The following is a 24231-nucleotide window of genomic DNA, read 5'->3' on the forward strand; positions in this document are numbered from 1 at the left end:
ACATGATTAATTTGAGTATTACTTTTGAGAGAGGATGTTCGTGGAAAAAAAATAATCTGACACTTCTGTTTTCTCAATGACATTCAAATCAACATTGAAAGAAAGGCGCAAGTTAAAGTTTGTTCCGCCTGAGTGAGTCTGACCACAAGTCAGAGACTTGATAACACACCAAATGTGTTTGATGGATCGCGGGAAAAGAGCAGGAATACGCTTTTGTAGGCTACAGTCCAAACTATGTCTTCCAATAGTGCGACTGCTGTCGGCATCCAAAGATTATCCAACTTGAATAAACGTTTGGAGGTAAGGATGACAGCAGTGGTGTAGTCTACGGCGATACCGATATAACTTGTTATTGATATCTACATTGTGCAATGATGTGAATAACACTGCTGCTCTCTCATTTAGCTATTTGCGCCTAACACATTGTGGTTGTGGATGGCTGTTCACAAATCTAAAATGTGTATTTGAACCCAATAATGGTTGAATTAAAGAAGTTTAAGCTGCCTATCAATCATTGTTTTGGAACCAGTGGACAGCCAGTGAAAAATGTGCTCTTGAAATAGCTGCATAGTGCAGATCCCAGTGGTGCTTTTATTTCGCAATCTAATTCATGCTGATTCAAAAAAACAAAAAAATCCATAGGCCTAATGGACACAAGCTCAAACACTTATGATAGATTTAAAGCTCCAATCTGTAGTTGCTCCGCACACACACACTTGAAGTCGGAAGTTTACATACACTTAGGTTGGAGTCAAACTAGTTTTTCACTTAATGCAGCTGGTGGCCACATGTCTGTGGAACTTCAGTTTGTGTCTCAGTTGTTGAATCTTGTTATGTTCATACAAATATTTACACGTTAAGTTTGCTGAAAATAAACGCAGTTGACAGTGAGAGGACGTTTCTTTTTTGCTGTGTGTGTGTGTGTGTATATACAGTTGAAGTCAGAAGTTTACATACACTTAGGTTGGAGTCATTAACACTTGTTTTTCTTGTTAAAATTATTTCATGCTGCCACCCCCGTGCTTCACTGTTGGGATGGTGTTCTCCGGCTTGCAAACATTCCCTTTTCCCTCCAAACATAACGATGGTCATTATGGTCAAACAGTTCTATTTTTGTTTCATCAGACCAGAGGACATTTCTCCAAAAAGTAAGAACTTTGTCCCCGTGTGCAGTTGCAAACTGTTGTCTGGCTTTTTTTATGGCGGTTTTGAAGCAGTGGCTTCTTCCTTGCTGAGCGGCCTTTCAGGTTACGCCGATATAGGACTTGTTTTACTGTGGATATAGATACTTTTGTACCTGTTTCCTCCAGCATCTTCACAAGGTCCTTTGCTGTTGTTCTGGGATTGATTTGCACTTTTTGCACCAAAGTACGTTCATCTCTAGGAGACAGAACGAGTCTCCTTCCTGAGCGGTATGACGGCTGCGTGGTCCCACGGTGTTTATACTTGCGTACTGTTGTTTGTACAGATGCATGTGGTACCTTCCGGCGTTTGGAAATTGCTCCCAAGGATGAACCAGACTTGCGGAGGTCTATCATTTTTTTCAGAGTTCCTGGCTGATTTCTTTTGATTTTTCCATGATGTCAAGCAAAGAGGCACTGAGTTTGAAGGTAGGCCTTGAAATACATCCACAGGTATACCACCAATTGACTCAAATTATATCATTTAGCCTATCAGAAGCTTCTAAAGCCATGACATAATTTTCTGGAATTTTCCAAGCTGTTTAAAGTCACAGTGTATGTAAACTTCTGACCCACTGGAATTGTGATACAGTGAAGTAATATGTCTAAACAAAAATTCAAGCCTGAGCCTGACGAGCCATACATTTTATGAGCCCTACATTAAAGACATTTAATGAATCCAAGCTCATAAAAGCACAAATGATTGTGCCATTATCCAATACATGTATGATATAGGCTACTGCACATTACGCACAACAGAAAATTGCTGCAAATAAACCACTACTGAAGGACACCAAGAAGAAGAGACTTGCGTGGGCCAAGAAACGCGAGCAACGGACATTAGACTGGTGAAAATCTGTCCACTGATGAGTCCAAATTTGAGATTTTTGGTTCCAACCTCTGTGTGGTCTCTGGGAGACGCAGAGTAGGTGAACGGATGACCTCTGCATGTGTGGTTCCCACCGTGAAGCATGGAAGAGAAGGTGCGATGGTGCTTTGTTGGTGACACTGTCTGATTTGTTTAGAATTCAAGGCACACTTAACCAGCATGGCTACCACAGCATTATGCAGTGATACACCATCCCTTCTGGTTTGGGCTTAGTGAGACGATCACTTGTTTTTCAACATGACAATGACCCAACACACCTCCAAGCTGTGTATGGGCTTTTTGACCAAGAAGGAGAGTGACGAAGTGCTGCATCAGATGACCTGGGCTCCACAATCACCCGACCTCAACCTAATTGAGATAGTTTGGGATGAGTTGGACTGCAGAGTAAAGGAAAAGCAGCCAACAAGTGCTCAGCATATGTAGGAACTCCTTGAAAACTGTTGCTGAAGACAGCATTCCAGGTGAAGCTGGTTGAGAGAATGCCAAGAGTGTGCAAAGCTGTCATCAAGGCAAAGGGTGAAGTAATAGTGATGTCGTCACTATTATTCTACAATGCAGAAAATAGTAAAAATAAAGGAAAACCATTGACTGAACAGGTGTGTCAAAACTTTTGACTGGTACTGTGTATATCTCCAACATGTATATATTCTTGAAGAATATAACTTATAAATGCCTCATGAGCTCAGTTCAACTGTCACATTCCATGAGAACTCAAAATATAAGCTTGTTTTTCTCCAATGTTTGTAAACAGTGTAAATGTAAACAAACTTTTTATAGCCTCATAACAGAGTTAAAACAATAAGTTTGATATCATGAATGGTCCATCCTTGCACCCAGAGCGCTGTCTATTAATCTGAAAGTGGTTACATTTCTCCAGACCCAACCCTCAGCCTCCATCCTTCCAGACTCATCCCTCCCTCAGGCGGGGCGAATATTTTGTTATCGTTTCATCTGTGGATTTGCCCTTTAAACAGCTGCATATTATCACAATATCAGTGTCACCAACAAAAATGTAAACAATAGGCCTATAGCAAATACAGCATATGGCATTCATTTTTCACATGTAAATAGCTCTTTTCAGTAGTGCTCAAAGCATGCCATTCCATGATCGAAGCATTTATTTTTCAACTCAAATCAATGAGCCCAATCAGTCCTCCATAATAACAAAATCACAATCAACAGAGTAGGGCTGGCTAATAAGTCCTTAGTTTTGGGGTTATGCTCAGGTAAAACAATGTCTAATCTATACTTCCATATTTCCAAGTCCGATTTCTTGAAGATCAAAGGGTATAACATTTATTGGAATGACTGGAATTCTGATAGGCTTTGGTTATTAATGTAAAGATAAAATTTAAATCGTATTATATTTAGTAGAAAGCGATGGTTATAAGAAGCCTACATAACCATCCCATAAAGTAAAATGTAACATCCATATGGCCAGCTATGTAAACTTTAACATTGATGTATCCTGCAATAGATGTCGTTCAATTGGTAACATACATTTTTGTCTTCTTCTAATACCTCTTAAGGGGAAAGCAATCTAAAAGTAACTGAATAATCAGATTAATGAATGTAATCAGATAGGCTACCTGGGGCAGCTGTCGTTCTGCCTGAACAAGGCAGTTAACCCACTGTTCCCTGGTAGGCCGACATTGGAAATAAGAATTTGTTCTTAACCAACTTGCCTAGTTAAATAAAGGTTCAATATTTGTTTCTTTAAGACTAGGTTACTAAGTTTGGGTAGTCAAAAAGTTACGTTACCGATTACAATTTTGGACAAGTAACTGTAACGGATTACCTTTAGAAAGTAACCGACCCAACCCGGTTTGTTTGAACCCAGCTTGTTAGTGTAATGAATGTAGCCACTATTAGTCATACTGTATTCCCAATCCCAAATTGCCCCTTAGACCCAACACTCTATGTACCTGTGGAGATCTGAGAGGATTTGATAGATGTAAGCAATATGGTGAAAATTCCACTGAACCTATCAGATGTCAAGGTAGAAAGATGTATTACCATATCACTAGCTAAGCGTCTATAAGAGGGTACGCGTAGCAGTGTACTAGAATATTGGACTGTTGGCTTTCATACTTTTCGAAATCTTAGCGCAGCTCAAGCAATTTCTCCAACTGTCAACACATTCAAATGAATATAAAACGCATACCAGAGATGCGTTGGTTGGGAATTGTGGGAAGGTGTGCGTTCGGGCTGTGCATCCACACGGATGGTGGTCTCAGAGCCGCATAGCTATGTCACAATGGGACACCGAAATATCAGGGAGTAAGAGGCCATTTGGGATGCTTACCCGTTCCAGGATGAGGTGGGACACAGTGGCGTTGGCGTCCACTATGATGGTGTCAGTCTGGTCGTTGCGGATCTCTTTTAGAACAGGCATGGGGTCCTGACTGTCATCCAGCACACGAACAGTCAGCGTCTCCTTAGAGATTAGGAACTGACGCAGTAACTGCTCCAGGTTCATCAAACCTGGGACAACAGCAACAATTGGCCATGAAAGTGTAATATTGTATCCCACAGCCCACAACGTTGATACACTTTCTTATGAACATCAGGTCACTACAATATCATCTGAATATCTTCTATTAAAGCCTAATCGTCTAAGTAATGGCCAGTAGGAGACTATTGCAAAGAATTCTGCATTTGGTGATAGAAGTACCACATTTTACAACTCAGCTAGTCCTTTAAGTTAATCATAGGAAGTATTTTATCCATACAGCCATTGGAGGTTTATACTATCACTCCTTTGTTGGCCGTATTTCCTTACATATGCTCTAAATGCTTGATTTCTGTATTTTCAAGTCTGTCCAAAAAGACCAGCATACAGTATGTAATTTACCATCTTCAAAATATAACAAAATTGATGCATTGTCATAAGTAAGCAACATCATCTTTCCAGTGCCCAACTAACACTGTGAAAGCAACTTCACTAGGAAATAGGCATTCTATTTTAAGTTAAGATAACATATTGTTATAGAGAAAATACCAGCTGTTAGCCTAAGTATATTTTTAGGCTGGAGGGATTCACCTTATCCACGTTCTATATGGGGCGGCAGCGTAGCCTAGTGGTTAGAACGAATCCCAAGCTGACAAGGTACAAAATCTGTCGTTCTGCCCCTGAACAAGGCAGTTAACCCACTGTTCCTAGGCCGTCATTGAAAATAAGAATTTGTTCTTAACTGACTTGCCTAGTTAAATAAAGGTAAAATAAATATATAAGCATTGGGAACCAAAGCAAAGCTTAACTCATCATTTCACTCTTTCCACACCTGCCCTTGTCTCTGGGTGATATCCCTAAGGTGGCCTGGCTCCATAGGCCTGTCACACAGACGCATGGTGACACACTCACAAACGTCCCAATGACCACGGCAAGACAGAAAAGCTCAATTGGATCAATAATGACCTGCAGATGAATGATGAGTGTGTGATGTGAATGAAACAAATAATAGTCAGCTTTGGGCAGATGAGTGCTTAAGGGGCAGACTGACAGAGATGACTGACCTGCTAGAGGAAGACTGGTGGTTCCAATGGCTCAGTTGGTCAGAAAACAGGCAACACCAATTTTATGAGTCTGCTAAATTACCATCTCACTACATCGCCTCCTGTTGCTGTATATGCAATGAAGTTAAAGTTAAACTGTACAGGGGTATTGTTATCATATAAAACCCAGTGGAATTTCCATTACAGTAATTATATTTCTATGGGTCCATCCATCACAACATAGTTGAGTTCATTGAGTAATTGTATTATAGGATTGTTTACTTAAATGGGAATTTCCAACTAGTAATTTCCATTTCTATGGCTGGCAACTCACAGTCAGCCCTGGCGCAGAGTAGACAGGCGCTGGTGCTGTTGAAGAAGGAGAGCAAGTCCACCACGGCTAGGCTGACATGTGCATTGGTGGGCCGCAGGTCCAGGGGCGAGAAGCGCGGGAAGCGGGCCCTCAGGAGGTCCTCGGGCGCCACCCTCACGTAAGGCACCTGGTGGTGTAATGAAAAGCAAATTAAATCATACCGTAGAACAGGGACTGTAAGTATCAATCTTCTCAGAGTATGAGTGCTGATCTAGGATCAGTTTAGACTTTAATATCATAACGACAATGGACTAAATCATAACTCCGACTCTAAGAGCCTTGGTACATACTAGAGGTCGACCGATTTTTCAATGCCGATACCGATAATTGGAGGACCAAAAAAGCCGATACCGATTAATCGACCAATAAAAAAATAAAAAATTGTAATAATGACAATTACAACAATACTGAATTAACACTTATTTTAACTTAATATAATACATCAATAAAATCAATTTAGCCTCAAGTAGATAATGAAACATGTTCAATTTGGTTTAAATAATGCAAAAACAAAGTGTTGGAATTTGGTGTCAGGAAAATAACCTCACACTCAACGTCAACAAAACAAAGGAGATGATTGTGGACTTCAGGAAACAGCAGAGGGAGCACCCCCCCTATCCACATCGATGGGACAGTAGTGAAGAGGGTAGTAAGTTTTAAGTTCCTCGGCGTACACATCACGGACAAACTGAATTGGTCCACCCACACAGACAGCGTCGTGATGAAGGCGCAGCAGCGCCTCTTCAACCTCAGGAGGCTGAAGAAATTTGGCTTGTCACCAAAAGCACTCACAAACTTCTACAGATGCACAATCGAGAGCATCCTGTCGGGCTGTATCACCGCCTGGTACGGCAACTGCTCCGCCCACAACCGTAAGGCTCTCCAGAGGGTAGTGAGGTCTGCACAACGCATCACCGGGGGCAAACTACCTGCCCTCCAGGACACCGATACCACCCAATGTCACAGGAAGGCCATAAAGATCATCAAGGACAACAACCACCTGAGCCACTGCCTGTTCACCCCGCTATCATCCAGAAGGCGAGGTCAGTACAGGTGCATCAAAGCAGGGACTGATAGACTGAAAAACAGCTTCTATCTCAAGGCCATCAGACTGTTAAACAGCCACCACTAACATTGAATGGCTGCTGCCAACACACTGACTCAACTCCAGCCACTTTAATAATGGGGATTGATGGAATTTGATGTCAAATATATCACTAGCCACTTTAAACAATGCTACTTAATATAATGTTTACATACCCTACATTACTCATCTCATATGTATATACTGTACTCGATACAATCTACTGCATCTTTATGTAATACATGTATCACTAGCCACTTTAAACTATGACACTTTGTTTACATACCCTATATTACTCATCTCATATGTATATACTGTACTCATATATCTTTATGTACATATTCTCTATTCCTTTACACTTGTGTGTATAAGGTAGTAGTTTTGGAATTGTTAGGTTAGATTACTCGTTGGTTATTACTGCATTGTCGGAACTAGAAGCACAAGCATTTCGCTACACTTGCATTAACATCTGCTAACCATGTGTATGTGACAAATACATTTGATTTGAGAAGAACGTAAAAGTGCAATATGTGCCATGTAAGAAAGCTAACGTTTAAGTTCCTTGCTCAGAACATGAGAACATATGAAAGCTGGTGGTTCCTTTTAACATGAGTCTTCAATATTCCCAGGTAATAAGTTTTAGGTTGTAGTTATTATAGGACTATTTCCCTCTATACCATTTGTATTTCATTAACCTTTGACTATTGGATGTTCTTATAGGCACTTTAGTATAGCCAGTGTAACAGTATAGCTTCCGTCCCTTTCCTCGCTCCTCTCTGGGCTCGAACCAGCAACACAACGACAACAGCCACCACATCGAAGCAGCGTTACCCATGCAGAGCAAGGGAAACAACCACCCCAAGGCTCAGAGCGAGAGAAGTTGGAAATGCTATTACCGCGCGCTAACTAGCCAGCCATTTCACTTCGGTCACACCAGCCTCATCTCGGGAGTGGATAGGTTTGAAGTCATAAACAGCGCAATGCTTGACGCACAACAAAGAGCTGCTGGCAAAACGCACGAAAGTGCTGTTTGAATTAATGTTTACTCGCCGGCTTCTGCCTACCACCACTCAGTCAGATACTTAGATGCTTGTATGCTCAGTCAGATTATATGCAACACAGGACACGCTAGATTATATCTAGTAATATCATCAACCATGTGTAGTTAACTAGTGATTATGATTGATTGTTTTTGATAAGATAAGTTTAATGCTAGCTAGCAACTTACCTTGGCTTACTGCATTTGCGTAACAGGCAGTCTCCTTGTGGAGTGCAACGAGAGAGAGGCAGGTCGTTATTGCGTTGGACTAGTTAACTGTAAGGTTGCAAGATTGGATCCCCCGAGCTGACAAGGTGAAAATCTGTTTCTCCCCCGAACGAGGCAGTTAACCCACCGTTCCCAGGCCGTCATTGAAAATAAGAATGTGTTCTTAACTGACTTGCCTAGTTAAATAAAGGTGTAATTTTTTTATATATATAAAAAAATATATATATATATATATATATTTTTTTTTTAACTCGGTGCCTGAAATCGGCCCTAATTAATCGGCCATTCCGATTAATCGGTCGACCTCTAGTACACACGGTCCCAGGTAACCCTAATAGGGGCGAATCCTAATTTCCAATTGTCAAAAATGTCAGTAAAAGTCAGGATTCACCCCTTAACTACTGATGCAGACTAGATTTTTAGAGTACTCTAGGAAAACACAGTGATCAAATGCGTTAGTGCATTTCAACTGGGTAACTTAAAATGTACCGTTTCTAAGCAGCTGACAAACTAATGCCTTGTGAATGAGAACTATAATACTTAGTTTGATTGTTTTTTATAAGATAAGTTTAATGCTAGCTAGCAACTTAAGTAGTCCAGAAAATATGTATACAAAAGTCTATACAGTATGCTGCAGGAGACAGGAGATGTACTGTGCAGTAAGAATATACTACAGCTATGTTTCGACAAACCAGTGCCTCTCCCCCCTGAACATCCCTTTGAAGCTGCCCACTGAGATGTTTTCAGGACCATGGCCAGCTCCTTCTAGTGCCATACACTGATGAATACTGTATATACATACACACACACACACACACACACACACACACACACACACACACACACACACACACACACACACACACACACACACACACACAAATAGGTAACTGCCAAAATAAAGGAAACACCAACATAAAGTGTATGTGGGACGTTAGCGTCCCACCTGGCCAACATCCAGTGAGATTGCAGAGCACCAAATTCAAATACAGAAATACTCATTACAAAAATTCAGAAAAGATACAACTATTTTACATAGGTTTAAAGATGAACTTCTTGTGAATCCAGCCAGCGGTGTCAAGATTTCAAAAATGCTTTACGGCGAAAACATACCTTACGATTATTTGACAACATAGCCCAGCAGACAAATCATTACAAACAGTAACCAGCCAAGTAGAAGAGTTACACAAGTCAGAAATAGAGATCAAATTAATCACTTACCTTTGATGATCTTCATATGGTTGCACTCAGAAGACATTAATTTATTCAATAAATGTTCCTTTTGTTTGATAAAGTCTCTCTTTATATCCAAAAACCTCAGTTTTGTTTGCGCGTTTTCTTCAGTAATCCACAGGCTCAAACGCAGTCACAACAGGTAGACAAAAAAAATCCAAATTGTATCCGTAAAGTTCATAGAAACATGTTAAACAATGTTTATATTCAATCCTCAGGTTGTTTTTAGCCTAAATAATCGATAATATTTCAACCGGACAATTAATATCGTAAAAAAAAAAAAAAAGAGGTAAACAAGAAAGACACTCTCTCGTTGCGCGCATGAAAAAGCTCTGTGACACAGCAGGGTCCACTCATTCCGACTGCTCTTACTCCCTCATTTTTCAGAATACAAGCCTGAAACAATTTCTAAAGACTTGACATCTAGTGGAAGGCATAGGAACTGCAATTTGAGTCCTAAGTCAATGGATACTGTAATGGCATTGAATAGAAATCTACAACAACAAAAAAATCCTACTTCCTGAATGGATTTTTCTCAGGTTTTCACCTGTCAAATCAGTTCTGTTATACTCACAAACACTATTTTAACCATTTTGGAAACTTTAGTGTTTTCTATCCAAATCTACCAATTATATGCATATCCTATTTTCTGGGCCTGAGTAGAAGGCAGTTTAATTTGGGAATGCTTTTCATCCAAAATTCCAAATGCTGCCCCCTACCCTAGAGAAGTTAATTGCTTAATTAACTCAGGAACAACACCTGCGTGGAAGAATCTGCTTTCAATATAATTTGTATCCCTCTTTTATTCAAGTGTTTCCTTTATTTTGGCATTTACCTGTAAATAGACTAGCAAGCAGCTGATGTCTTCAAAGTCAATATGGCATCTATAGGGCACACAGGGGGATGATAGAATATGAAGTCACGACTGTAATAAACAGAGCTAGTATCCACTGTAGCTATGGGTGAAAAACCACTTGAGTAGAACCAATAGTTTCCTGCATTGACCCACTAAGTGAATCAACAACACTGTGGCTGGCTAGAAGGTTACACTCATTGGTTACACCTCATCACCATAGGCATAATGTTATAAGTATAGAGTTGACTTCGTGCCTGCCTGCTTCTACCTAGCCCTTAATTGTCTCAGCGGTCCAGTGGTAATGTGTTGCCATACAGCGAGACAGACCATGATAAGCTCCAACAGCTGCTCAGCTCTGCTCACAGCAGGACAATGCTCTGCTTTAATAATAATAAAACATCCCAACGGCCATTAGGCTAGGACACAAGGTGAGACATGGCTAATGGGGGAATTGGCTGAAAACAGTCATTACCGAATCTCATTGAAGGCTCTATTTTTGGCTGGGGGTAAGGAGGTGCAAGTATCAAACGCATGTTAGTTAGACATTTTGTAATGTAAAAACTGGCACACTGGTGTTTTCCAACCCCTAGGCCAGGTTCAATAATTTACCTATCTTCCTTTGAGGAAACAATATTTGAGGTGTGTCCTTACAAATGTGCGCCAATATGGCAATTAAATTTTTTAAAAATTATTATTATTTTTTATTAACAACAAATCAATACAGAAAGTACATGAGGGAACACAAGAATATATAGATTATATACAATGGACAATCGAGCTAGGGGGTACAATATCACACTACAATTACACAAGGACCTTAATTAAGGGACATACATACACTTACAATTCTAACAGATTTTTTGTTAGGAGAGTATTTAACGGTCTTAAAATACAGTTCCATTTCTTTTTGCAGGGTAAGAAAATATGGGTTTTTGTTTGTAAATTTACATTTGTAATGAAATTTAGACAAAAGAAGTGAAATTAATTGCATAAAAATGTTTCAACTTATTTCTATCGTATGTAAAGAATCCAAGCAGTACATCTCTCCACAATAGTGTAAAATCTTCATAAATGTGTTCAATTATAAATCTACTGATGTCTTGCCAGTTTTCTTACATGAATACAATGCCAAAAAAGATGCAACACTGTTTCTGGGCGGTCATTACAAAAGGAGCAATTTGAGTTGATGTTTTCCTTCAACTTCTTCATATAGTGGTTGGCAGGATAATATTTATGAATAATTTTAAAGGAAACTTCCTTAATTTTGTTAACAAGGTATGTGTGTGGCAACATCCAAACTTTTTTCCAACAGATATTATCAATAAATCCATTCCAATAAGGCATGACATCCTGCTGAAACAAGGTTCGTATCGCTCTGTTGTTGAATGGACCTAAAGAGAAACAAATCTTTCCTACTGATGAGTCAACAGGGTCAATAGAATGTAGGCTCTGAGGGTCAGGTCTTGACACGTTCCTGAATAATAGAGCAACACCTGAGGGAATGGCATCTAAAACAATTCCAAAATCTTTAGGTGTTACAGGGACCTTGCAAAGTGATAAGAATTCCTTATAACTGAGTAAAAGGTGAGCCTCTGCATTTACCAGTTGGCTCACCAAAAGGATATTATTTCGGAACCAATATTCTAAAAACAAATAAGTATTTTTATACAATATATCCCGATTATTTCATATATAATATCTGTGTGGAGAAAAATTGTGTTAATAAATTAAGGAAATATGGTAATTTCAGTGAGCACAACTAGGGATATAGAGTACCATACCACTCAGCCATATGAGTCATAATACCCATAAAACCTAGCAATCAAACAAGGAAATGGTTCCAATGGTTTTTCACCATTCATTTTTGCCATAGGGAATTTTAGAAACACTTAAAATAAAGGCCGTGTTTCGTGTAGGCTTACCCTGACGAGACGTTTTGATAACCATGTAACTCTCTCTAGGACAAATTAAATATTATTAGTCACATACGCAAAATACAACAGGTAGACCTTACAGTGAAATGCTTACTTATGAGCCCCTAACCAAAAAAGCAGTTTAAAAAAAATATGAGTATGAATAAGAAATAAAAGTAACAAGTAATTAAAGAGCAGCAGCAAAATAACAACAGTGAGACTATACACAGGGGGGTACCGGTACAGAGTAAATGTGTGTGGGCACCTGTTAGTTGAGGCAATATGTACATGTAGGCAGTTACTAAGGTGACTTTTATCAATATATTTGCCTGTATTTACCCACTCCGCCCCCAAAATGAAATGCTAATGTAGTTATCATAAAATAACCAGTGTTGTGTTCGAGACCACCTAAAGCGAGACCGATCCAAAGCCAGAGCAAATTGAGTCAGAGTCAAGACCAAGACCGGAGAGGGGACAAGGAGTCCAAGAACGAGTTAAGACCAGAAACATCTGTTTTGTCCAGGACCGTAGTCTACACAGACCAGTGCACTATAAGCAATCAGCTCTACAGTAGGCCTTTATATGAACAAGCCATTTGCCACACGGGCCTGCCATCATACCCTTTCAACCTTCCTGTGTTCCAGGCAGTTGCAATAGTGCAACTTTAGATCATTAGAACGAATTCGCAAAAAGCCACAAAATACACCTGAATTTCTGCAAAAATGTAAACACCACTGAAGTCCTCTCACATTTGGAAACTTTACAGTTCTATTGATCAAACAACCATGAAAAGGTAGGCTCTCTTACTCAGTTATGCACATCAACAACTACAAGATCAACAACCAATGCTAGGCAGAGCAGGATGAGTTTAAATCTAATGAAGGAACATTAGATAAACCCTCTAACTTTTTCAGCTAGTTGGCTGTCAAAATTGCGCTGATAAACAATGGGGAATTGTAGCCTCCTCATCCTTCTGCAGCTTGCCATGCTTGTCCCAACCAAGCTAACTGGCTAACGTTAGCTAGCTTGTTAGCGAGATACTTCCAGAAACAAATGAGAGAACGCCTCACTCTGACGATTTTACTTGCCGTAGCAGAGCTGGTTAGCTGTTTACATGTTATCTAGAGCGTTCTTGACTATGTTTCCTGACACCGGTCATATTCAGCGGGTGTTGCGCATTTGTAAATTCATCAGTTCTGTGCTCTGGCACACTTGGAAGAGAGTGCTCTGAAATTGGAGTAGATAAAAAGAGTGAATTTGCGAACGCAAGAGATATGCCAACTGGATAACCAAATGATACCTGCATCTCTAGTTGTGTATATCCACCAGAAAACGATATGAGAAAAGACTCACCCACTCCTCCATTGGCATGACATCCTCTAAGCAGCTAGCTAGCTAACGTTAGGTTCCGTGTTTTAAGCTTTCTACATAAATATATACACTAGCCTATTAGCAACATTTTGACTGACTTGAGATAATTGCCCTTGCTAGTTCGATTGTATTGACATTCTCAGCGTTAGTTACATCTGTCCGTTTTTGACCAGAATATTGAGTCATTGAAACTGAAACAGCGCATCCAGAAAGGAGGCAGCAAACAATGTACCAGGCCAGCTGTGATTTACAACCTGACAGCAATATGTTTTGGACGACCAAGAAATGTATTGGTGAATTATATTAATCATGCATCTATTTATTCTGCCATCAATGCCTTCGTGTACGTCATGGAACGTTGAGTCAAATAAGCTATTATTAAAAACTCTTATAAAGCTGGTTTTGTAGCATAAACTGGGAATTTGATATTTTTTACTGATATTATGATGGTCTCTTTGAAACTTCTTTCCTACCCTACCGGCTTCCGATGTCATCCTTCTGTGAGCCGCTCCATGCCAAAACCATTTGAGAGCTGCACACTCTTGCTGCCTGAAGATGACGTTCTGCAGAAACTAGGCTGTGTACATGTGAATATATTTCACATGCTTTGCGATTGTGTAGGCTACTTTGAAAGAATCAGGAACCTGTCACACACTGAAGGCCTATAGGTTTGCCATTGCCACAGTACCAAACGAGCTCCTCCTTCTCGATAGTGGTTTTGATATGAGGCCAATTTCTTTTAAAAGTACCCCACAGGGTGCTCAACATTGTTATTGTATTTCTGTAGGAGGACAGCCCCTGCTTCTACGTCGCTGGCATCGGTGTACAAAGCAAATGGCCAACGGAAATCCGGAGCTGCTAGCACCGGTGCAGAGCCCAAAGGGTCTTAGCATTTCGTAACCTGATCAGAAGACGAAGGTAGGAAAACAAACCATCAGGAGTGACAAAATCAGACTCTTTGACTTGCTCAGTTAGAGTGACCTGCCAATATCTCTTCAGCAGATCAAACTTGCTAATGTACTTAGCAGTGCCAACACAGTCCACACAATCGTCGACCCTAGGCAAAGGGTACGAGTCTGACTTAGTAATGGTATTGACTTTGCGAAAATCGGGGAAAAAACATCCCCTTTGTTACAAATATACTGTGCGAACTCTACGGACTGTTGCCATGTTGTGCAATGCTGTGCTCAAACATAAACTCTACTTCACTATGGCGCTAACGTACTCCAACGGATTCGTTTTTTCGTGATTAAGGTGTTGCCCTGCAACAACCTCGCTCTCAGCAAGCTCAAAAGGACCTCTTAAATGATGTCCAAACAAGCTCATTCAGACTAAAACCGAGAGATTCCTGAACAACCACGCTGCAATCAGCACAAGGGGCCCTCGGAGTGTGGTGTCAGGAAAATAACCTCACACTCAACGTCAACAAAACTAAGGAGATGATTGTGGACTACAGGAAACAGCAGAGGGAACTCCCCCCTATCCACATTGATGGAACAGTAGTGGAGAGGGTAGTAGGTTTTAAGTTCCTCGGCGTACACATCACAGAGAAACTGAATTGGTCCACCTACACAGACAGCATCGTGAAGAAGGCGCAGCAGCGCCTCTTCAACCTCAGGAGGCTGAAGAAATTCGGCTTGTCACCAAAAGCACTCACAAACTTCTACAGATGCACAAACGAGAGCATCCTGTCGGGCTGTATCACCGCCTGGTACGGCAACTGCTCCGCCCACAACCGTAAGGCTCTCCAGAGGGTAGTGAGGTCTGCACAACGCATCACCGGGGGCAAACTACCTGCCCTCCAGGACACCTACACCACCCGATGTCACAGGAAGGCCATAAAGATCATCAAGGACAACAACCACCCGAGCCACTGCCTGTTCACCCCGCTATCGTCCAGAAGGCGAGGTCAGTACAGGTGCATCAAAGCTGGGACCGAGAGACTGAAAAACAGCTTCTATCTCAAGGCCATCAGACTGTTAAACAGCCACCACTAACATTGAGTGGCTGCTGCCAACACACTGACTTGACTCCAGCCATTTTAATAATGGGAATTGATGGGAAATGATGTATCACTAGCCACTTTAAACAATGCTACTTAATTTAATGTTTACATACCCTACATTATTCATCTCATATGTACAGTGCCTTGCGAAAGTATTCGGCCCCCTTGAACTTTGCGACCTTTTGCCACATTTCAGGCTTCAAACATAAAGATATAAAACTGTATTTTTTTGTGAAGAATCAATAGTCATTTAGGTCAACATTGGATCATTCAGAGATCCTCACTGAACTTCTGGAGAGAGTTTGCTGCACTGAAAGTAAAGGGGCTAAATAATTTTGCACGCCCAATTTTTCAGTTTTTGATTTGTTAAAAAAGTTTGAAATATCCAATAAATGTCGTTCCACTTCATGATTGTGTCCCACTTGTTGTTGATTCTTCACAAAAAAATACAGTTTTATATCTTTATGTTTGAAGCCTGAAATGTGGCAAAAGGTCGCAAAGTTCAAGGGGGGCGAATACTTTCGCAAGGCACTGTATATACTGTACTCTATATCATCTACTGCATCTTTATGTAATACATGTATCACTAGCCACTTTAACTATGCCACTTTGTTTACATACTAATCTCATATGTATATACTGCACTCAATACCATCTACTGTATCTTGCCTATGCCGCTCTGTACCATCACTCATTGATATATCTTTATGTTTATTTTCTTTATCCCCTTACACTTGTGTCTATAAGGTAGTAGTTTTGGAATTGTTAGCTAGATTACTTGTTGGTTATTACTGCATTGTCGGAACTAGAAGCACAAGCATTTCGCTACACTCGCATTAACATCTGCTAACCATGTGTATGTGACAAATAAAATTTGATTTGATTTGACAAGAGGGACCCCTTCATCCCAGTCTCTCAAACTCAAAGCAGTAAGCTCTCAACATAGACTTCAAAGTCTGATAATCTCTCAATAGCACATTGAGACTCTGGGTGGAAGACACTAGAGGGGAAAATTAGTTACACCCAACTGTTGTAGAACTTGCTGGAAGACCTTTGACATGAAATTCAAATTCGGTCTGATTGCACAATCCGCAGAAGTCCAAACGTTGACAATTGTTTCACCAGGGCCTTAATACTGGGAGCTGTGATTTTCCTCAGTGGAATAGCCTCAGGGAAACAAGTAGCCGCACACATGATGGTTACGAGAAACTGGTTACCACTCTTGGCTTCGGGAAAAGGACCAACACAGTCCACCAGAACCCTGCTGAAATAACACACACAGTGGGGCAAAAAAGTATTTAGTCAGCCACGAATTGTGCAAGTTCTCCCACTTAAAAATATGAGAGAGGCCTGTAATTTTCATCACAGGTACACTTCAACTATGACAGACAAAATTAGAAAAAAAATCCAGAAAATCACATTGTAGGATTTTTAATTAATTTATTTGCAAATTATGGTGGAAAATAAGTATTTGGTCACCTAAAAACAAGCAAGATTTCTGGCTCTCACAGACCTTTAAGTTCTTCTTTAAGAGGCTCCTCTGTTCTCCACTGTATTAATGGCACCTGTTTGAACTTGTTATCAGTATAAAATACACCTGTCCACAACCTCAAACAGTCACACTCCAAACTCCACTATGGCCAAGACCAAAGAGCTGTCAAAGGACACCAGAAACAAAATTGTAGACCTGCACCAGGCTGGGAAGACTGAATCGGCAATAGGTAAGCAGCTTGGTTTGAAGAAATCCACTGTGGGAGCAATTATTAGGAAATGGAAGACACACTGATAATCTACCTCGATCTGGGGCTCCACGCAAGATCTCACCCTGTGGGGTCAAAATGATCACAAGAACGGTGAGCAAAAATCCCAGAACCACACGGGGGGACCTAGTGAATGACCTGCAGAGAGCTGGGACCAAAGTAACAAAGCCAACCATCAGTAACACACTATGCCGCCAGGGACTCAAATCCTGCAGTGCCAGACGTGTCCCCCTGCTTAAGCCAGTACATGTCCAGGCCCGTCTGAAGTTTGCTAGAGAGCATTTGGATGATCCAGAAGAAGATTAGGAGAATGTCATATGGTCAGATGAAACCAAAATATAACTTTTTGGTAAAAACTCAACTCGTCGTGTTTGGAGGACAAAGGATGCTGAGTTGCATCCAAAGAACACCATACCTACTGTGAAGCATGGGGGTGGAAACATGCTTTGGGGCTGTTTTTCTGCAAAGGGATCAGGACGACTGATCCATGTAAAGGATGCCATGTATCGTGAGATTTTGAGTGAACCTCCTTCCATCAGCAAGGGCATTGAAGATGAAATGTGGCTGGGTCTTTCAGCATGACAATGATCCCAAACACACCACCCGGGCAACGAAGGAGTGGCTTCGTAAGAACCATTTCAAGGTCCTGGAGTGGCCTAGCCAGTCTCCAGATCTCAACCCCATAGAAAATCTTTGGAGGGAGTTGAAAGTTCATGTTGCCCAGCAACAGCCCCAAAACATCACTGCTCTAGAGGAGATCTGCATGGAGGAATGGGCCAAAATACCAGCAACAGTGTGTGCAAACCTTGTGAAGACTTACAGAAAACGTTTGACCTCTGTCATTGCCAACAAAGGGTATATAACAAAGTATTGAGATAAACTTTTGTTATTGACCAAATACTTATTTTTCACCATAATTTGCAAATAAATTCATAAAAAATCCTACAATGTGATTTTGTGGATTTTTTTCTCATTTTGTCTGTCATAGTTGAAGTGTACCTATGATGAAAATTACAGGCCTCTCTCCTCTTTTTAAGTGTGAGAACTTGCACAATTGGTGGCTGACAATACTTTTTTGCCCCACTGTGTATATATATATATATATATATATTAGACACACATACACACACACACTACCGTTCAAAGTTTGGGTCACTTAGAAATGTCCTTGTTTTTTAAAGAAAAGCACAAAAAATCCCTTTAAAATAACATCTCATTGATCAGAAATACAGTGTAGACATTGTTAATGTTGTAAATTACTATTGTAGCTGGAAACGGCATTATCAGCAACCCCTCCTGTGCTCCAGTGGCATGTTGTTGTTTTTTCACCCTTATTTAACCAGGTAGGCTAGTTGAGAACAAGTTCTCATTTGCAACTGCGTTGTGTTAGCTAATCCAACTTTATCATTTTAAAAGGCCAATTGATCATTAGAAAACCATTTGCAATTATGTATGCCACTGCTGAAAATGGTTGTGCTGATTTAAAGAAGCAATACAATTGGCCTTCTTTAGACTAGTTGAGTATCTGGCGCATCAGCATTTGTGGGTTCAATTACAGGCTCAAAATGGCTAGAAACAAAGAACTTTCTTCTGAAACTCGTCAGTCTATTCTTGTTCTGAGAAATGAAGGCTAATCCATGCGAGAAATTGCCAAGAAACTGAAGATCTCGTACAACGCTGTGTACTACTCCCTTCAAAGAACAGCGCAAACTGTCTCTAACCAGAATAGAAAGAGGAGTGGGAGGCCCCGGTGCACAACTGAGCAAGAGGACAAGTACATTAGTGTTTAGTTTGAGAAACAGAAGCCTCACAAGTTCTCAACTGGCAGCTTCAATAAATAGTACCCGCAAAACACAGTTTCAACGTCAACAGTGAAGAGGCGACAGTGCCTTTAGACCACTGCGCCACTCGGGAGGCCCAGGACAAGGTGACTTTTATCAATATATTCAGCTCTATTTACTCTCAGATTCAAAAATGTTAATTAGCGTCAAAGTAGACATCATGCAAGGGTACAAATCCCTGCAAGCTCCTGCATATCATCTCTAGGTGAGACCTTTGCTAACAAGTACTTTGTCAATTTAAAACTTGCACAAGACAAACATGTTTATAATAAACTCAGCAAAAATAGAAATGTCCTCTCACTGTCAACTGTTTATTTTCAGCAAACTTAACGTGTAAATATTTGTATGAACATAACAAGATTCCATAACTGAAACATAAACTTAACAAGTTCCACAAACCTGTGACTAACAGAAATTGAATAATGTGTCCCTGAACAACGGTGGTGGTGGGGGGGTCAAAATCAAAAGTAACAGTCAGTATCTGGTGTGACCACTAGCTGCATTAAGTACTGCAGTGCATCTCCTCCTCATGGACTGCACGAGATTTGCCAGTTCTTGCTGTGAGATGTTACCCCACTCTTCCACCAAGGCACCTGCAAATTCCCAGACATTTCTGGGGGGAATGGCCCGAGCCCTCACCCTCCAATTCAACAGGTCCCAGATGTGCTCAATGGGATTGAGATCCGGGCTCTTCGCTGGCCATGGCATAACACTGACATTCCTGTCTTGCAGGAAATCACACACAGAACGAGCAGTATGGCTGGTGGCATTGTCATACTGGAGGGTCATGTCAGGATGAGCCCGCAGAAAGGGTACCACATGAGGGAGGAGGATGTCTTCCCTGTAACGCACGGGGTTGAGATTGCCTGCAATGACAACAAGCTCAGTCCGATGATGCTTTGAAACACCGCCCCAGACCATGACGGACCCTCCACCTCCAAATAAATCCTGCTCCAGAGGACAGGCCTCGGTGTAATGCTCATTCCTTCGACGATAAACGCGATTCCTACCATCACCCCTGGTGAGACAAATCCGCAACTCGTCAGTGAAGAGCAATTTTTGCCTGTCCTATCTGGTTCAAAGACGGTGGGTTTGTGCCCATAGGCGATGTTGTTGCAGGTGATGTCTGGTGAGGACCTGCCTTACAACAGGCCTACAAGCCCTCAGTCCAGCCTCTCTCAGCCTATTGCGGACAGTCTGAGCACTACTGGAGGGATTGTGCGTTCCAGGTGTAACTCGGGCAGTTGTTGTTGCCATCCCATACCTGTCCGCAGGTGTGATGTTCGGATGTACCGTTCCTGTGCAGGTGTTGTTACACGTGGTCTGCAACTGCAAGGATGATCAGCTGTCCGCCCTGTCTACCTGTCTTAGGCGTCTCGCAATACGGATATTGCAATTTATTGCCCTGGCCACATCTGCAGTCGTCATGCCTCCTTGCAGCATGCCTAAGGCACGTTCACGCAGATCAGCAGGGACCCTGAGCATCTTTCTTTTGGTGTTTTTCAGTAGACAGGCCTCTTTAGTGTCCTAAGTTGTCATAACTGTGACCTTAATTGCCTACCGTCTGTAAGTTGTATGCATGTTCATGAATTTTTATGGGCCATTGAACAAGCATGGGAAACAGGGTTTAAACAATTTACAATGAAGGTCTGTGAAGTAATTTGGATTTCTTCTAATTATCTTTGAAAGACAGGATCCTTATAAAAGGGACGTTTAGATAAAGGCTGTTAAGATTTCCTCTTGAAATCCGACATGTCCGTGGTAAGGACAACTTGGTTGCTGATTGTCCTCCAAGGGTGGTCAGGCAACAAGTTTTGTGTTTGACTGCACGTTTTGCTGTTTTTGGAAGTTAGTTGTGTCTTGATTGGGCTCGTTCCAAGTGGATGAGAGTTATAGAAATGTACGTGATTTTACCTGTTTCTCAAACGTAATTTTTTTTTGTCAGTAAAAAATGTATTGTAAAAAGTATATATACAGTATATAAAAAAAGTTGTCTGTTTTGTCTTGTATGTAATTGTTGACAGACAGACACCATGTTTCTATTGGAAATGGTGACGCATTTAAGTTGATCATGTTGTGAGATGGAAGTAATTTTCTGTTGGCGGTGAGCAAACTTCTTCAACAAAAATATAGGATATATTCAATGTCTAAAGGGGGAATGTATTACAGGCTTTGGTTTTTCCATTTTTATTTTGAGGTTGGACATTAGCATGTGGGGTGCACCGATTGGCATCACCTCGTTAGTCAGTATGTGTTAAACCTGTGCTGGTTTGTCATCTCGTTAGTGGGAAAGTGTTTCACCTGTGCTGGCCCAGGTGATATTTAAGAGTGGCTTGCCCAGTGCTTCAGTTGTCTTGAGAGAGGTGGAGATTTAATGCCTTTTTAGTTGGTACTCCCTATTTGAGTGTTTATCTTATCTTCCCTGTTTTTGTTTTGTTGTACTTTTTGATTTGCTTCCTATCTAAGTTTGGTGTGGGTTTTAATTTTGGACAAATTTAGTGGGTGCTCATGGTGGGTGTCTTTTAGGTCCCAGTTGTTGATAGTGACCTTTCAGTGGATACACCCATGAGTGTCTTTCAGAACCCTTCCTAAAACCCCCACCATTTTGGTTGTGGTCAGTAACTCTTTGTTAGTTCCACCTTCTGTTTGAGCGACATTATTTGGTTTTCTTGCTGGGGAACGTAATACACAGACCGATACCTGCATGTGCACCCATGTTCACAGAAGTGTATTGGTCACACACACACACACCTCTTTCTCTCCACAGATATTACTGATGATGGTGTCGGAAGCTGGGCTAGCAGAGGGTCCCAGGACCGCCAATACTCCCTTAGAGATAATCTGGCACACTGTTGGGAGGGAGAGGAGAAAACAGGGAACCAAATGAGCGTTAACATAGAATTTACAATGGCATTGAATTACACACTAGTTGCATATTGATACAGAGTACAATACAATATAAAAGCAGAATATGAAAGTATTGTTTACTTTTAAAATATACAAGTAAATATGTACATTTTGTTTTCTTGCATGTTTCTGGCAGGTCAATTCTTTTTTTGGCTTGGCTAGCCAGCTCGCTAATTGTTTTTGTTTGAATGATGCGTCTGGACACTGTACCAGCTTTTTTTGTTTCACCTGGCTGCTGGTTCCTGATCTTTTAAAACCATCAATTGAGGAGTTACCTAACGCTTGAGAGGAATGGGAGATGCAGTAGAGGAATGCAGTGCTGAGGCAGAGGGCTCGTAGTGAGGAGGACTGGCTACTACTCTGAACTGTGTGTGGTGTGCTTTCTAGCACCCAGCGCTGCTGAGGCAAACATTGTGAAGGAGGATCTACCATTAGTTTTCATTGAAGGCTAAATAGAAAGACTCCAATCACAACCTCGACATACTGTAGTGTCACCTACATGGGCCCAATATGGAGGGATATCACAACACTACATTATGCAAAAAAACAAAATCTCCCGGAATAAACACTTTTTTTTTTTTAGCATATCAGGCTGACAAGCGTGTCTTGGTTTGAGAGGCGTATCAAAGGGCGCTATCTCCAGAATTGTGTAACCATGTGCAGAGCCTGCGGTCTACGGAATCATACAGTGCGTTTGAAAGTTTTCAGATCCGTTGCATTTTCTACATTGTTACATAACAGCCTTATTCTAAAATATTTTATATAGTTTTTTCCCCCCTCAATCTACACACGATACTCCATAATGTTTTTTAGATTGCTCAGTTTGGCTGGGCAGCCAGCTCTAAGCAGAGTCTTGATGGTTCCAAACTTCTTCCATTTAAGAATGATGGAGGCCACTGTGCTCTTGGGGACCGTATATGCTGCGGAAATGTTTTGGTATCCTTCCTCAGATCTGTGCCTCGACACAATCCTGTCTTAGACCTCATGGCTTGGTTTTTGCTCTGACATGCACTGTCAATGGTGGAACCTTAAATAGACAGGTGCATGCCTTTCCAAATCATGTCCAATTGAACTTACCACAGGTGGACTCCAATCAAGTTGTAGAAAAGTCTCAAGGATGATCAATGGAAACAGGATACACCTAAACTCAATTTCGAGTCTCATAGCAAAGGGTCTGAATACTTATGTAAATAAGGTATCTGTTATTTTCTCTTTATTTTTAATACATTTACATCGCTTGATCGTTATGGGGTATTGTGTGAAGATTGAGGGAGAAAAATAATTAAATCCATTTTAGAATAAGGCTGTAACGTAACAAAATGTGGAAGTCAAGGGGTCTGAATACTTTCAGAATGCACTGTACAGCTTCCATAATTTAATTTGAAGTGTAAATTGGACAATGATGAATCAATACCCTGTTTACAAATTTTCCCATTTACAATGGTCTAGTGGTACACATACTTTCAAGCAGCACTGTATATGAACCCTACAGGGCTGGTCATTATTTTGCTATGAAATAAACATCCGTATCTATACCCCAATTCTTAATAAAGACATTCCAATTAAATTATATTTTCATTGCTAAATAAACCACTTTTGTTAAATAAGCAAACTCAGATTTAATGTGTGCAAAAATATGTGAGCCCCTTCAGTCAATAACTTGTGGCACCTCCATTAGCAGCGACAACTTGGAGTAAATGCCTCCTATAGCCAGTAATCTGACATCTGTTTTGAAGGATTTTTGCCCACCTCCTCCTTACAGAACGCCAATTGAGTGAGACTTGAGGGGTGTCTGGCATGAACTGCCTGCTTCAGGTTCTGCCACAGCATCTCGATTGGATTTAGGTCAGGACTTTGACTTGGCCAAAACACCAATCTTCTTTCTCCTGAGTCATTATTTGGTAGATTTGCATGAATTATTTGGGTCGTTGTCTTGCTGGAAGACCTATTTTCAGCCCAGCTTTAGCTCCTTGACTGATGGCCTTACGTTCTGTTCAAGAATCTCCTGGTATACCTCAGAATTCATGGTTCCCTTAATGATGTGGAGCTCCTCCAC

At 40.9% G+C, this 24231-nt stretch overlaps 1 protein-coding gene across 2 annotated transcripts in view; it reads right to left on the minus strand.

Annotated features, from left to right (window-relative positions):
• LOC110533448 (glutamate receptor ionotropic, kainate 4) overlaps positions 1-24231 on the minus strand; it is a 66157-nt gene that overhangs the window by 36451 nt on the left and 5475 nt on the right. The window contains exons 3-5 of one of the 2 annotated variants that reach the window (XM_021617660.3): positions 22020-22117; positions 5900-6065; positions 4376-4554 (exon numbers count right to left, since the gene is read on the minus strand). In XM_021617660.3, the coding sequence (XP_021473335.3) occupies positions 4376-4554; positions 5900-6065; positions 22020-22117 (443 nt within the window). Of the gene's footprint in view, positions 1-4375; positions 5244-5899; positions 6066-22019; positions 22118-24231 lie in introns of those variants that run through there. The other variant, XM_021617662.3, reaches the window with a different exon arrangement.

Source organism: Oncorhynchus mykiss, chromosome 10 (assembly GCF_057628025.1).
Source record: "Oncorhynchus mykiss isolate SJ-2025 chromosome 10, ASM5762802v1, whole genome shotgun sequence".
Taxonomy (NCBI): Eukaryota; Metazoa; Chordata; class Actinopteri; order Salmoniformes; family Salmonidae; genus Oncorhynchus; species Oncorhynchus mykiss.